Source organism: Kogia breviceps, chromosome 2 (assembly GCF_026419965.1).
Source record: "Kogia breviceps isolate mKogBre1 chromosome 2, mKogBre1 haplotype 1, whole genome shotgun sequence".
Lineage (NCBI taxonomy): Eukaryota > Metazoa > Chordata > Mammalia > Artiodactyla > Physeteridae > Kogia > Kogia breviceps.
Genome location: NC_081311.1, coordinates 71,304,045 through 71,319,712, shown reverse-complemented (window position 1 = coordinate 71,319,712; position 15,668 = coordinate 71,304,045). Strand labels below are relative to the sequence as shown.

General features: G+C 36.0%; 1 protein-coding gene across 6 annotated transcripts in view; it reads right to left on the bottom strand.

The window, feature by feature from the left end:
• The window catches only part of RTKN2 (rhotekin 2), an 85,677-nt gene that overhangs the window by 27,122 nt on the left and 42,887 nt on the right, over positions 1-15,668 (bottom strand). For all 6 annotated transcript variants that reach the window (XR_010838962.1, XM_067025542.1, XM_059055282.2 and 3 more), the window contains 2 exons: positions 13,236-13,430; positions 1,650-1,744 (listed from right to left, as the gene is read on the bottom strand). Coding sequence is in view for 5 of the 6 variants with exons in the window: in XM_067025542.1 (XP_066881643.1) it covers positions 1,650-1,744; positions 13,236-13,430 (290 nt within the window). In the remaining variant the exon portion in view is untranslated. The remainder of the gene's footprint in view (positions 1-1,649; positions 1,745-13,235; positions 13,431-15,668) is intronic.

Below are 15,668 nucleotides of genomic sequence, written 5' to 3'. Positions count from 1 at the left end.
TTTTCTCTAGATGATAATTTGTAGTTATAGTTTATTAAAAAGAAATATATATCAAGGTGAAGAAGGGAGGTAAGTGATTAGAAGATTTGTAAAACAGCAGGAGCACTCTCCACGCTCCAAGATTATTTTTACCTGTGATGAAAAATATACAGTAGTGTTGGTAAAGTAGTTTGGAAATATGATTTGGGTTACTTATTCTTTTCCTTTCTTTGAAGTATAATATGTAAAATTATATACTACCTTCCTTATACCTTTTGTTGTAAAGATAGATGGCTCTGTACATTTTTTAAGTTTCACACTAAAAAATTACATTCAAAATAGAGAAAAGTTCATAAAATATAAATGTACTGTTTAACAAATAATTATGAGATGAATATGTGCATAACCATCTCTGTGTCAAGAAATAAAACACTGGCAACACTACTTCTCCTCAGTTACCTGGGTGTAAATATGACCTAACTTGTACGGTATTCACTTCCGTGTGTTCTTTATGGTTTTACCACCTATGTGTGCTTCCCTAAAAAATATAATTTAGCTCTTACTGGTTTGAACTTGATGTAGATGGAATCATATTATGTCTTCTTAGTGACTTTTTGCTCATCATCAAAATTTTTTATGTATGTTAAAATATTTTTGTCAAGCTTTGGAGAAAAACATAAATTTTCCTGTGTAAACACTGACAAAAATATTGGCTAGTGAGAGACATCTCTGGTCTATGTTGATTGTATATTAAAAACTAAGATAAATCAAACCTATAAATCAAATGCTTTAAGCCTTACACTTACACAGTAATGTATGGCAATTATTTCTCAATAAAACTGAAAAAAATACCCAAAACCAAGAGGCACTCTCCCAGGGAACAACATTCCGTGTGGTATGCCATTGTTTATTAAAGAAGTGTGTGCATGCATTGCATTCTTGCTACATGTATATATATTTTTTGTGATAGAGATTTTATTACATATTTAGTAAGAGACAAAGAAGGTTTATGAAACGTATCACCTGGCCCAATTAATAAAAATTCTCATCAGACTTTACATGGTAATTCTATTTTTAATTTTTTGAAGAATGACCACACCATTTTCCATAGTGGTTGTACCATTTTACATTTCCATCAGCAGTGCACAATGATTCCAGTTTGTCCACATCCTGGCCAACACTTGTTACTTTCTGTTTCTTTTTATTTATTTATTTTAATAATGGCCATCCTAATGGGTGTGAAGTGGTTTCTCATTGTGGTTTTGATTTGTGTTTTCCTAAGGATTAATGATCTTGAGTACCTCTTCATGCTTTTATTGGCTTCCTTAATTTCAAATTTAAAAATAAGATACATCTTTGACAACTAGAAGAGGGGTAAAGTCACCAATTTCAAGTCAAAGAAAAGGATTCAGAATATGCAAAACCTTTCTGTTCTCACCAAGCAAGCCTCACAAACAAATCTCTAGCAAACGGTAGAAAGAGAAAAATAAACTTTCTGCTTTTGGGGAAAAGGGACAGACATATTTTCAAGAATCCACAGAGTCATTCGTGCCTACATTATTTAAGCCAATAACCACTTCAGGGGAACATATTAAAATTAGAAATTATTACTGTCACCACACATACATTGACGTAACATGTATAATAAGTAAAATACAGACTGTACTTACCATCCCCATTAATAGACAGATTATGGGTCTTGAAGTTATTCTCAGCACTTTCCAAGCTCAGGGTAGTATGAGCTAGCAAACTGTACTTCGCACCACTAATAGTGAGAAAAAAGACATGTTTTAAGTATTTTAGTATATTTTCCACTACATAAAATATTTAGAAGTTCAACAACAACAAAAGAAACAACCCGATTAAAAAACGGGCAAAGGTCTTAAACAGACATTTCTCCAAAGAAAATATACAAATGGCCAATAAAAACATGAAGAGATCTCAAGATCATTAATCCTTAGGAAAACACAAATCAAAACCACAATGAGAAACCACTTCACACCCATTAGGATGGCCATTATTAAAATAAATAAATAAAAAGAAACAAAGCAACGAGTGTTGGCCAGGATGTGGACAAACTGGAATCATTGTGCACTGCTGATGGAAATGTAAAATGGTACAACCACTATGGAAAATGGTGTGGTCATTCTTCAAAAAATTAAAAATAGAATTACCATGTAAAGTCTGATGAGAATTTTTATTAATTGGGCCAGGTGATATGTTTCATAAACTTCTTTGTCTCTTACTAAATATGTAATAAAATCTCTATCACAAAAAATATATATACATGTAGCAAGAATGCAATGCATGCACACACTTCTTTAATAAACAATGGCATACCACACGGAATGTTGTTCCCTGGGAGAGTGCCTCTTGGTTTGGGGGATTTTTTTCAGTTTTATTGAGAAATAATTGCCATACATTACTGTATAAGTGTAAGGCTCAAAGCATTTGATTTATTGGTTTAATTTATCTTGGTTTTTAATATACAACACAACCAACATAGACCAAAGATATCTCTCACCAGCCAATGTTTTTTGTCAGTGTTTACACAGGAAAATTTATGTTTTTTTCTCCAAAACTCGACAAAAAAATTTTAACTAAACAATGCATGAGTAGAATTTTAAGTTACATTCTGAATACGACTGGTATAATTCAGACTCCTATGTAGATTACTGGGAAAGTCCACTAAGTATCAACAAATCTCCACTGTTGCTAGAGCTAAAAGGCACTAGCCTCATTCTCAGTGTGGGCCATTCTCTGCTATTTTCACTTATCCTGAACAAATTTCTACAGTGCCTTCCATAATTAGCTCTTATTTTTCCCTACTGTTACATAAAAAGTGCCCCCACAAAGTGGAGGAAGTATTTTAAAAAACTGTGGAGAAAGAATAGGAGCAACTGAGAACAGCAATTAGAATGGAAGAGTAAATATTACTACACACAAAACTGCCTATTAACAATCATATCAGTTGTTTGGCGATCAGGGCACAATGTGTTAAACATGATCTCAACATGATAATTTGTCACTGATACATAGGTTTTATGCAACTACATTACAATTTTTCCTACTTAAAATAATGGTAAATAGACTCCCTATAAGCATTATAGTGCAAAACATGTTATTTTCAGGAACAGATTATTGACAGTAAGTGGATAAGTGATGCTACGTGTATCTGACAAACAATAAGACAGCCGTGTGGCTGGAGTACAGTGAGGGAGAGCGAGACAAGATGTCTAAAAGGTAAGAAGGGGCAGACACTCTACACTACAGTGGGGCATGCCCTGTAGAGCATGATAAGGACCCTGGACTTGGTTCTGAGTGAGATGGGAATCAGGTGGTAGATTTGGAGCAGAGGCATATGCTGTGATATGACTTGTATTTTTAAATGATCCTTCTGGCTGCCACATTGAGAACAGACCACAGAGGCCAAGACTGAAAATGGTAATGCCAACTAGAAAGCTACTGCACCTCACCAGTCCAGAGCTGATGCAGGCCTGGAACAGGGTGGTAGTTGATGGGATAGTGAGAAGTGCAAAGATTCCTGATACAGTCTTAAAATTGACCCAATGTGGTCATGGGATGTAAAAGAAAGGACAGAGTCAAGGACAACTCCAAGGCTTTTGGCCTGAGCAACTAGAAAAAGCGAATTTTCATTAACTGCAAGGAGGCTGACTGAGAGAATGGATATGGGAAGTAAGAATTTAGTTTTGAACAGATTAAGTTTGAGAATGGGTTGTAGGGTAGGCAGGTGGATATATGAATCTGCAGTTAGGAGAGGAAAAACTATTCAAGAAATTAAATTTGGGAGTTAACAGTATATAGATGAAATTTAATGAAAGTTAGTTAAATAAAATGTGCGAACTGAATATTGGGACACAAGTACTCCATCATTTCAGATTAAGTTGAAGAGCAATGAACGAAGGAGACAGACAAGGGACAGTCACTGAAGCAGAAGAGAAAGCCCGAAAGTGGTATCCTGGAAGCCAAGTTCAAAAAGTGTTTCAGGAGAGTGATCAGTTCTGTTGAATAATGCTGAAAGGTCCAGGAGGAGGAATAATGATAAATGACCATGGTATTTGGCAACATGTAGATCACTGCTGACCTTGACAAGAGCAGTTTCTGAACGATGGATGAAACTTGACTGAAATGGTTCAAGAGAGAATGGGAGGACAAAAAGTGGAGATAGAGAATATAAAAACTTGTCTGTAAAGGATAGCTGTTAAATGGGGCAGAGGAAATGTGAGGTATTTCAGCATGTTTGTATGTTTCTGGAAATGTTGCAGGAGAGGAAAAACTGGAGATGTAGTAGAAGGCGGGGACATGTGCAGGAGCCTACTTCTGTGTACTTGAGAAGATGGGATCTAGTGTACAGGTAGGTGGCCTCAGATGGAGCAAAGGCAGTTATAAGGAAGGAAAGCGGCAAATAAAGATACAGATGCAGGTAGGCTGATAGATCTGGTTGATGGAGGATATGCAAGTTCTCTTCTGATTACTTCAGCAGCATCAATGATATAGGAAATGAAGTCATCAACTTTGAATAAGGAGTGGAGAGGAGTGGGTACTGGAGGTTTCATAAGAGAGAATGACACAATGTGAAGTACTCTGACGAGAGGTAACGTGGAGGGCTACGGACACTTAGTAGGATTGCGCATACTGGAACTCACTTAAGGTTAGTGATTAGTGATCCCTTTAAAGTGAGACCAGTCAGTATGACTGCTTTCTCCAAGTTCCTCATCTATTCCTCGTGAGTGCAGGTGCAGAAGAGCTAAAGGCAGGATTTAACCAAGGTTGAAGTTTTTCCAAGGTAAATATGACAAAAGGAGAGAAGTGCTAGGAAAGAGCAAAAGGGTAAATCATAGAACTTCAGCTAAGTTGGAGTCAGAGTACTGAAAGGAGAAAGCTGGAAAGGTGGGAGGTGGTACATAGTGTGGGACACTACTACAGAGACCACACAAGATCTAGGGTACAATTGTGGGGTGAATGGCTAAAATAGGCATGAGAACAAGATCACTGGAGGCAAGGAGGTCATCAAACTTAGAGGTCAAGGTATTAGATGGACAGTCTATATGTATTTTAAATCCAACAAGAAAAATACCTGAAATAGAGGCAGAGACCGGGAGAGAAAGAGAATGAAGATACTTTGTGTTTTATTTTTAGGAGTGATGTAATTTATTCTTGCTGCCCACTAAAAACATTAGAGTACACGTCACTTCAGGAATAGCATCATTTCCGTACACAGTGCAGGATGAAATACTGCTTTTAGTGCGCACAGGAAGTAGCTATGTTATAGGCTGTGCATTTGCACTGAGTGTGCTGGAGATGACAACCTGTGTGGCAGAAGAGGCTAAAATTATGTGATGATCCAAGTATATGTTTAATTTTTTTCTCAGGCCTTAAAAAGTAATTGTAACTAAGACATCTTTTCCTCCTCTACTTTCAGGTAAACATGTAATACATTTGCCTCTATTTCCAATGAATTACACATCTTAAAATAACAATACAAAAAAAATTATTGATAACCTCCCCTAAGAATAAGCTATGAGAGAGACAGTTTATAGATATTGGTCATTAGAATGATCCTGTGAAGACTCTGTAATAACTCAAAAAGAAAATGTGTGTGTATATATATATATGCATGTATATGAATGTGCAGTATAATTATGAATATCTATCCCCCAAAGCTAGGAATTTTAAAACCTGGAGGAAAAATATCAGTTCCAAATTATAAAAAGTATTTGATTTAGGGTGAACTATAAATACATTTCTTTCTCTTCTAGATTCTATTTCTCAAGTTTACGTTACTTTTGTAATGAAATAATAAATGCCATAGGATTTGTGAAGTGGTAGTAGGATGAAAACCTCCCCCCAAAATCAGAGACATGCAAAGCTTTGTAATACTACATCGACCTATATGCAGTTTAAGGCGCTTTAACAAGCAATATCTTTAACAGTTCACAATAACTACTTAAGGTAGGCAGGGCAGATATTTTGGTCCATATTTTCAAACGATGAAACTGAAGTTCAGAGAATGTAATTGAGTTGCCTGTAACTAGCAAGCGGTACACTGGAAACAGAATCCCACTATACTTTACTTACTACCTTCATACTTCCTTAAGAATTTTTTTTTTTTTTTTTTTTTTTTTTTTTTTGTGGTACGCGGGCCTCTCACTGTTGTGGCCTCTCCCATTGCGGGGCACAGGCTCCGGACGCGCAGGCTCAGCGGCCATGGCTCACGGGCCCAGCCGCTCCGCGGCATGTGGGATCTTCCCGGACCGGGGCACGAACCCGTATCCCCTGCATCGGCAGGCGGATTCTCAACCACTGCGCCACCAGGGAAGCCCTTTCCTTAAGAATTTTGAATGCAGGAAACATGACTTACTAATGTTTAAATCCAAAGTACCACATGATATAACTGCTGAATTATCATTTCTAAGATGATTTAATGAATGAATAAACAAAATTATACCCAATAGGTAATTCCTTAGTTATTTTTGAACACTGCATTATCTTTCACACTACCAAACCATTCACACCACTGTTCCTCAAAACATAAATAATCCACTTATTCTGCACAAGGATATATGTTTTGTAACTTCAATCTAATTTAAAATGTAGTATAGTGTCTTATTTTTTCAATACACATTTTTGTCCGGTAAATAATCACTCTCAATTTTACTAGTTTTCACAATTGTTTAAAATTACAATTTATACAATGAAGAATAATGTACTAAATGCTTCTCAAGGAGCATAAAATAGTTAATTCAGCTATTAGAAACACTGGGAAAATCTAGCTACAGGAATTTCAGTAAGCTAAATTCCACCAATAAAATGAGTAAATGAATCACACCAGGGAGCATGCTAAAAATTACCAAAAATGTTCACTGTCTTCTTTCAGATCAAACAATACTTTATGATGATATTTCAAGTTACTTCATTTTTAAACCATGACTAATTACAATGCCAATGCTTCCAAAATCAACAATGATCTCAGTTTTAAAACATTCTTGTCAGGATAACGTTTTCTTACTAAAACATTACTCTCATTCTTTTTAGCCAACCCTAATATTGAGTTCCCAAAAGTTTAATCAGCTACATTTTTTTAAAAACAAATAGGCCAATTGTTGTTAACATTTGATGGAGCAGGGGTTCCAAAAATGTTATGAAAAAATAAATGACTACCTTAAACAGTAGACTGAAAATAAATGCACTCTTTTGTCAGGAAGAACAGCTATATTTGGGCACATGCCATATTATTAGAGAAGATATAGTTTGCCCATTTCGGTTAAAAATTAAAAGCTATATTAGGAATCTTCTCATTGAACTATATCACTATTAAAGAAATAAAAACTGATCCTCTTATGCATTCTGATTGCTAATGCTATTCTCAAACTCCTATCAGGGTGCTAAAGTGGTCACTTAAGGAAGTATCAGGTAAGAGTAGTCCTGGGCTATGAGTTTAACCTAGTATACTTGGCATTCACACCAGAAGCTCAAAAGAATGCTGGTATTAGAAGAATATAATTTGGTGAAATGTTATAAAAGGTTTTACCCTATCTTTTGATCAGCTTTAATGGTATAAATAAGCAAATGGCATGCAAGTTTCATGGGAAATGTTGATAAGGAAAATTGGTGTTTGGATTCAGGAATAAACCAAATAGAATGACAAATCTGAATAGGAGAATGAACACTTCAAGACAAATATGTCAGTCCCTATTACAAAGAGCTTAATAGCAATAATGTTATTCTCAAAAACACCTCTAGGCTTTGAAGAGGAGTATAGGTTAAACACAAGTTCCAACATCACTTAGAGTATCTTCTATGAAATGTTATAGTTAAACACAAGTTCCAACATCACTTAGAGTATCTTCTATGAAATGATAAACATTGGTTTTTCAATTTTAAAATATCCATCTACATTTTATAATCCTATGAAGGTTTCTAAACTGAAGTGCTTCAGCATGAATTTGAAAAAAAATTCAGAAAAAGCACTGGTCTCAGAACAGTAAAAATGGTAACAATACGGGCTTCCCTGGTGGTGCAGTGGTTGAGAGTCCGCCTGCAGATGCAGGGGACGCGGGTTCGTGCCCCGGTCTGGGAAGATCCCACATGCCGCGGAGCGGCTGGGCCCGTGAGCCATGGCCGCTGAATCTGCGCGCCCGGAGACTGTGCTCCGCAACGGGAGAGGCCACGGCAGTGAGAGGCCCGCGCACCGCAAAACAAACAAAAAATAATAACAGCTACATTTATAAAATGCTTACTACATACCAAGTTCATGAATTACCTTTTTGAATCTCATAATAATCCAATGGAGTTAGATATTATTACATTATTATTATTCCTGTTTTACAGAGGGAAAAATAAAAACCCAGAGTAAATTAATCTGTCTTGGGTCACACAAATAATAAATGACAGGATAAAAAAATCAAGTATTCCCTGCCAAACAATGAAATTTTAAACTGTTTGAGAAGCCCACTCATTGTTTTTACATGCTTGAAAGGTTATATGAAACCCTAAACTATCGCTACGGAGCCTTCTAAAAATAGATGATTATGTCTAAGCATCCTTACCTTTCATGAGAAAACTGAGGCCCAGGAATTAATGTAACTTGTTCAGGACACTACTGGTCCTGTTTTTTTTTTTTTTTTTTTTAAACATCTTTATTGGAGTATAATTGCTTTACAATGGTGTGTTAGTTTCAGCTGTATAACAAAGCGAATCAGTTATACATATACATATATCCCCATATCTCCTCCCTCTTGCATCTCCCTCCCACCTTCCCTATCCCACCCCTCTAGGTGGTCACAAAGCACCAAGCTGATCTCCCTGTGCTATGTGGCTGCTTCCCACTAGCTATCTAGTTTACATTTGGTAGTGTATATATGTCCATGCCACTCTCTCACTTCGTCCCAGCTTACCCTTCCCCCTCCCTGTGTCCTCAAGTCCATTCTTTACATCTGCATCTTTATTCCTGTTCTGCCCCTAGGTCCTTCAGAACCATTTTTTTAAAAAAGATTCCATATATGTTAGTTTACGGTATTTGTTTTTCTCTTTCTGACTTACTTCACTCTGTATGACAGACTCTAGGTCCATCCACCTCACTACCAATAACTCAATTTCATTTCTTTTTATGGCTGAGTAATATTCCATTGTATATATGTGCCACATCTTCTTTATCCATTCACCTGTCGATGGACACTTAGGTTGCTTCCATGTCCTGGCTATTGTAAACAGAACTGCAATGAACATTGTGGTACATGGCTCTTTTTGAATTATGATTTCCTCAGGGTATATGCCCAGTAGTGGGATTGCTGGGTCGTATGGTAGTTCTATTTTTAGTTTTTTAAGGAACCTCCATACTGTTCTCCATAGTGTCTGTATCAATTTACATTACCACCAACAGTGCAAGAGGGTTCCCTTTTCTCCACACCCTCTCCAGTATTTATTGTTTGTAGATATTTTGATGATCAGTGTGAAGTGATACCTCATTATAGTTTTGACTTGTATTTCTCTAATGATTAGTGATGTTGAGCATCCTTTCATGTGTTTGTTGGCAATCTGTATATCTTCTTTGGAGAAATGTCTCTTTAGGTCTTCTGCCCATTTTTGGATTGGGTTGTTTGTTTTTTTGATATTGAGCTGCATGAGCTGCTTGTAAATTCCGGAGATTAATCCTTTGTCAGTTGCTTCATTTGCAAATATTTTCTCCCATTCTAAGGGTTATCTTTTCCTCTGAGGGTTATCTTTTCATCTTGTTTATGTTTTCCTTTGCTGTGCAAAAGCTTTTAAGTTTCATTAGGTCCCATTTGTTTATTTTTGTTTTTGTTTCCAATTCTCTAGGAGGTGGGTCAAAAAGGATCTTACTGTGATTTATGTCATAGAGTATTCTGCCTATGTTGGTCCTGTTTTTTTTTTTTTTAATAAAGAATTTTGCTGCTTAAAAACATTTTAAAACTACTAACTTGGTGATTATCTCTTTCAGTTCTAAAATCTATGCTTCAAACTAGAAATACAATTGTTCAATCACCAAAAAGACAGAGTTCCATTACCTTATACTTGAATTAAAGCATTTTCCAGCAAATATTTGATATTATCTTAATCTAGAAAAGTTTTAATTTGGCCTTAATTCTAAAGGAAGAAAATTAAAGGGTCTCCCTTCCTCCTTTTTTTTTTTTTTTTTTTTTTTTTGCGGTACGTGGGCCTCTCACTGCTGTGGCTTCTCCCGTTGTGGACGGAGAACAGGCTCCGGACGCGCAGGCTCAGCGTCCATGGCTCACGAGCCCAGCCGCTCCGCGGCAGGCAGGATCCTCCTGGACCGGGGCACGAACCCGTGTCCTCTGCATCGGCAGGTGGACTCTCAACCACTACACCACCAGGGAAGCCCAACCCTTCCTCCTTTTTAACAACATTTATATTAACAAAGATTTACATCTTCTATGCCTTCTGTTTTTCAGTGGATGGGACCCATTCAACAATCATGAAATCAATTTAATGATTCATAAATGGAATTAAAAGAAACTGAAAATAACTAGAATAGAAAAAGTCAAGTGACTATATTATAAATAGCAAGGGCTAAGTATTGCTTCACGAAATCTGTCTGCTCATGTTACTGTGCATCAGTAATAATGTAAAATGTATTTCTTACTGTGGGTCTTAATCAAAATAAACTGAAAGCCACAATGCTAGAGTCCCAAGTCACTTTCACATGTAATATATCTGATATGAAAAGAGTTATTTAGTTACATTTTGATGATTGATATTTCCAGGATCTACACCTAAAATATTTTGCTTTTCGTAATTACAGTAAAATTACTTACATGCTGAAGAGCCAACCCTACCAAGACATGCAAAGAAATTCTAGGAATGCAGCCTGTACAACAGTTTTCCCAAGAAACATAAAGATAAAAATACTTGTAAAGAAACAAACACAATGTTTAAAGAAAGTATCTGAAAGAAACCAGGGCTCCTTGAAAAGATGGTGATTCCAAGCGTGGGCAGAAAAACAAAAGATGAACATGGAACATGTTCCCTGGCCAGAAAGCAAAGAAGCTAATCAGAGATTAGGTTGTGTCAAAAGGATGCAGAGTCAGCTTAAAGGTTTCCCACTGATCAAAGATGCGACAAATTGGCTTCAAAGAGAATAACTGTAATAGATTGAAACACAAATATATAAAAATACAAGAGTTCAAATAAAACAAAACATTGATCACCTCCATGCTAGAACATCAACTTATTATTCTAAAATAAAAGAAACAAGTATTTTCTTCCTCCTTCTCCTCCACCAATTTTTTTGCATTTATATCTAGAGAGTTAATGAATGAAAGTTCTTCTTTGAGAGAATTCTATGTTTAAAAATAAATGCGGAACTTCCCTGGTGGGGCAGTGGTTAAGAATCTGCCTGCCAATGCAGGAGACATGGGTTAGAGCCCTGGTCCGGGAAGATCCCACATGCCGTGGAGCAACTAAGCCCACGCGCCACAACTACTGAGCCTGTCCTCTGGAGCCCACAAGCCACAACTACTGAAGTGCGCGCGCCTAGAGCCCGTGCTCTGCAACAAGAGAAGCCACCGCAATGAGAAGCCTGTGCACCACAACGAAGAGTAGCCCCTGCTCTCTGCAACTAGAGAAAGCCCGTGAGCAACAACAAAGACCCAGAGCAGCCAAAAATAAATAAATAAATAATTTTTTTAAAAAAAGAGAGAAAAGAATCAGATAAAATATAAATAAATAAAGGACAAATTTCGAAAGTCACCAAATTATAACCCCTAATGAACTAATGAATGACCTGCAATAGCTGCTAACACCATTAAATAAAAGATTGATAGGGAACTTTATAACGCATGGATCACACTGACAACACCTGAACCCACTGATCAGTTTTAACATGAGTAAAAGTGAGACAAGACCTCCAAATGGGATAAAGTAGAAAGTACATTGTCCTAAATGAGAACCTGAAACTAATCAGTTCTCTAGATCTCTACAAGTTGTAGGAAACACAGGGAATAGAAAAATATGTTTAAAAAGACCACAGGGGGCTTCCCTGGTGGCACAGTGGTTGAGAGTCCGCCTGCTGATGCAGGGGACACGGGTTCGTGCCCCGGTCCGGGAAGATCCCACATGCCGCTGAGCGGCTGGGCCCGTGAGCCATGGCTGCTGAGTCTGCGCGTCCGGAGCCTTTGCTCGACAACGGGAGAGGCCACAACAGTGAGAGGCCTGCGTACCACAAAAAAAAAAAAAAAAAAAGACCACAAAGGTGTAATCAGATAAATTCAAAATATGGGAAATCTATAAGATCTGGCTTCTTCAATAAATAATGGCAAGGAAAAAAGTAGATGGGAAATTGTTAAAGATTAAAAGAAACTTAAAAGACTCACCTAAATGCAATGTTGTAGACCTTGTTTGAATCTTGACTTGCACAGATCAGAAGAGAACTTCCTCAGAATTGGGGCAATTTGAACACACAATCCGAACACATCAGATGATATTCAGAACTTATTTTTTATTTTGTTAGATGTGATAATGGTAATGTGGTTTTGTTATAAAGAAACAAAATATTTTAAAAAATCTTTAAGACTAATGCATGACCTATGCAGAAATCCAATTAGTAGACTGATATGTAGCAAACAACTTAACATGTAGATAGTCCCTTTTCAAGAAAAATAATTAATCTTTCTACTAGACACTGGAATTCCAAATCACTAAAAGCACACTGTCACCCAACTTTCTACTTTCTTTTTTAAAATTTATTTATTTATTTATTTATGGCTGCCTTGGGTCTTCATTGCTGCATGCAGGCTTTCTCTAGTTGCGGCGAGCAGGGGCTACTCTTTGTTGCGGCGCGCGGGCTTCTCATTGCGGGGGCTTCTCTTGCTTCAGAGCACAGGTTCTAGGTGTGTAGGCTTCAGTAGTTTTGGCTTGTGGCCTCTAAAGCGCAAGCTCAGTGGTTATGGCACATGGGCTTAGTTGCTCCATGGCATGTGGGATCTTCCCAGGACCAGAGCTTGAACCTGTGTCTCCTGCATTAGCAGGCAGATTCTTAACCACTGAGCCACCAGGGAAGCCCCAACTTTCTACTTTAAAAGGAAGGTATTAAGGATAACTCAGCTGGGTAAATGTCAGACAACCAAGTTATATTCTTGCCCCAGGATGTTTTTTCCCATTTAAAATGTAAAGATATTCTCCATATACAATACTTTAAAATGTCACAAATACATAATTATACTGTATCACTGTAAATATTGTATTAGAAAACTTACTAAATAGCAGAACTGAAGGACAAGCACATTTCATGATCTTCTTGAAGCACTGAACTTATTTTCTTCCCTGTAGCTTTGCTTATAGATGTCTTCAGTTTCTTAGCTAATTTTTTTGGTGTGTTGATTATAGAAGAGTCTTCTGTACAGCAACTATATACTTCCACCTTTATCTGAAAGTCTGGCCCTGCTTCATTACTAAAAACAAGGACAATCATAATGTTAGAAATTTAACTCAGTAGAAAATAAAATAACATCCTGTGATGTTTTCATAACATTTAAAAGCAGCATTTGGAACAGGTTTATGTTAATATATGTTAATGAGATAGAGTATCCCTGTGTTTATTTAGCATCTAAATGACCTGAGAGAGTCACTGCAACTTCTAGAGCTACCAGCTTCTAAAGTAGGGCAATCTTAACTCAATTTAACCAATATTTACAGGCAAATTATTTAAAGGAAAAGAATAAAATGCCCTGGTCATTTTGTTGCCAATGCTATTTCTCCTTTTCATTCCTATAATACAGCTGTTTTTAAGGTATTTACATTATACGTATGATTTCCTGAAATCACGATTCCTCCAAAGGAAAAAGATTTGAAAACAACACAAAGAAAATTAAAAGAAACAAAAGGTTTCTTCTGCTGAAACCTTTAGTTTTCATGTCTTTTTCATAAAGAGTCACAGTCCACTCAACACCGTGTCCCTCCTCCCCGCTCCACCTTTGTACCTAATAACTCTAAAATAACATTTCACTACTTAGTTGTACAGGAAAAATAAACAAAAAAATGAATATAAAGAGATATATTTCAAGGCATGAACTCCTTGAGGGGGAGTGATGTGTTGGTAATCTTTGTATTCTTAATCTAGCATAAAAGATATTCAGTATGTATTTATTAAACCAATATGCAGAAAATCTGCAATGCCAAGACTGGTTTTGCTCTTTCTCAGACACAGTGAACTATCTTTACTATAAACGATTGTGGTGATGTTACTAACATTAAAATATACTTCAAATCGCAAAGGAGGTCCATCAGCAGTAGATGTTGTCTGTAGAGGACAATCCATCAGCCTCAGAGATTTTAAAAACGCAGCATAGACTTTTTAAGATTTAAATAGCCAAACTATAGTTTGAATAAATCCAAGGAATAACTTCCAAATATTTTTATAGTTTATTATTTGGCAACTCTGAAACATACAGTATTCCTGGTAATGACTAACAAATGTCAATATTTAGAGAGAAACCAGAGATTCATAAATATTGAATACTTATTAAAACAATCATAACAAAAAGCACATTTAAAAATAACATTTAGAACATCTGTGAGCAGTTATTTTTAGAACAATTTAAAATATTTACAGAATTAAAAAAAATTATAAATCATGAGTTGTCTTCCCAAGTAACTTTCATTGTTCTTTCTGTGAAAAAAATTATGATTTTTGTCTTTGTGGTAAAAACAAACAATAGCAAAGTGATGTGAAGAAAAGAGTCCAATAACAGGATGATTTTGGCAGGAAAAGATGCACTAGTAATAGTTGATAATGGAAATAAGTATATTTAGATAAATAATAAATATTTATTTTTAAGTCTCAACTATGTAAACATTTGGCAATATTTGGGGCATCCTAAATAAATTCCTTTGGTTCAACAGAGCTTATAAGATGGCCTGCACTACTGCTGATAACTCAGAAAAATGTATTATATTTTTCTGTGCTGTACAATTACTTATGGGACACTGAACCAAAGCCACAAAACATGGTTTGCAATAGTTTTTTTAATGCTACATGAGTGGCAAAACTAGTACTTTCAATCTCAACTGTATATAGCTCCATAGCTAAAGATGGAAAAAACATGTATATTGATTTTAATAGTTAAGTAGTTATTAATATTTGGATGCAAAGATACTGTCTTTGAAACCCTGTAAGAAATACAAATCACATACTGATTTTAGGCCAATAGAAAAAAAGGCCAGGAAAGACTTATGTTAGTTAAAAATGATTTCTATGGCTACCTGAGGAGTTCTTTCTGGTTCTATATTATGACCACAATAAAATGAGCCTGTAAAAGAGCAGGGGCAATAAAAACCCTGAGGATCACCCAATTTTTTATTGTTTTGGAGTGAAAACATGAAAGAAGTGCACCATAAGAAAAAAAAAACTCAAAATTTTACTAAAGTACTTTGCCTATGGTACATATTTCAGAACTATCTTATAAAGTTGTTATACTATTTTGGTATTTCTGTAACCAAATTTCCTATATGAGATGTAAGAACCTCTTTTATGCCCAAATTCACTCTATATAAAATAATGTTATAATGAGATTCCATTGTATTCATAGTGTTACTACTAATATTACATCATGTCCACTTTATTTTACACTGGAAAAATCTCAAATGCAGAAATGGGCTTATTTTGAATAATGCAATGTTCAAAATCAATT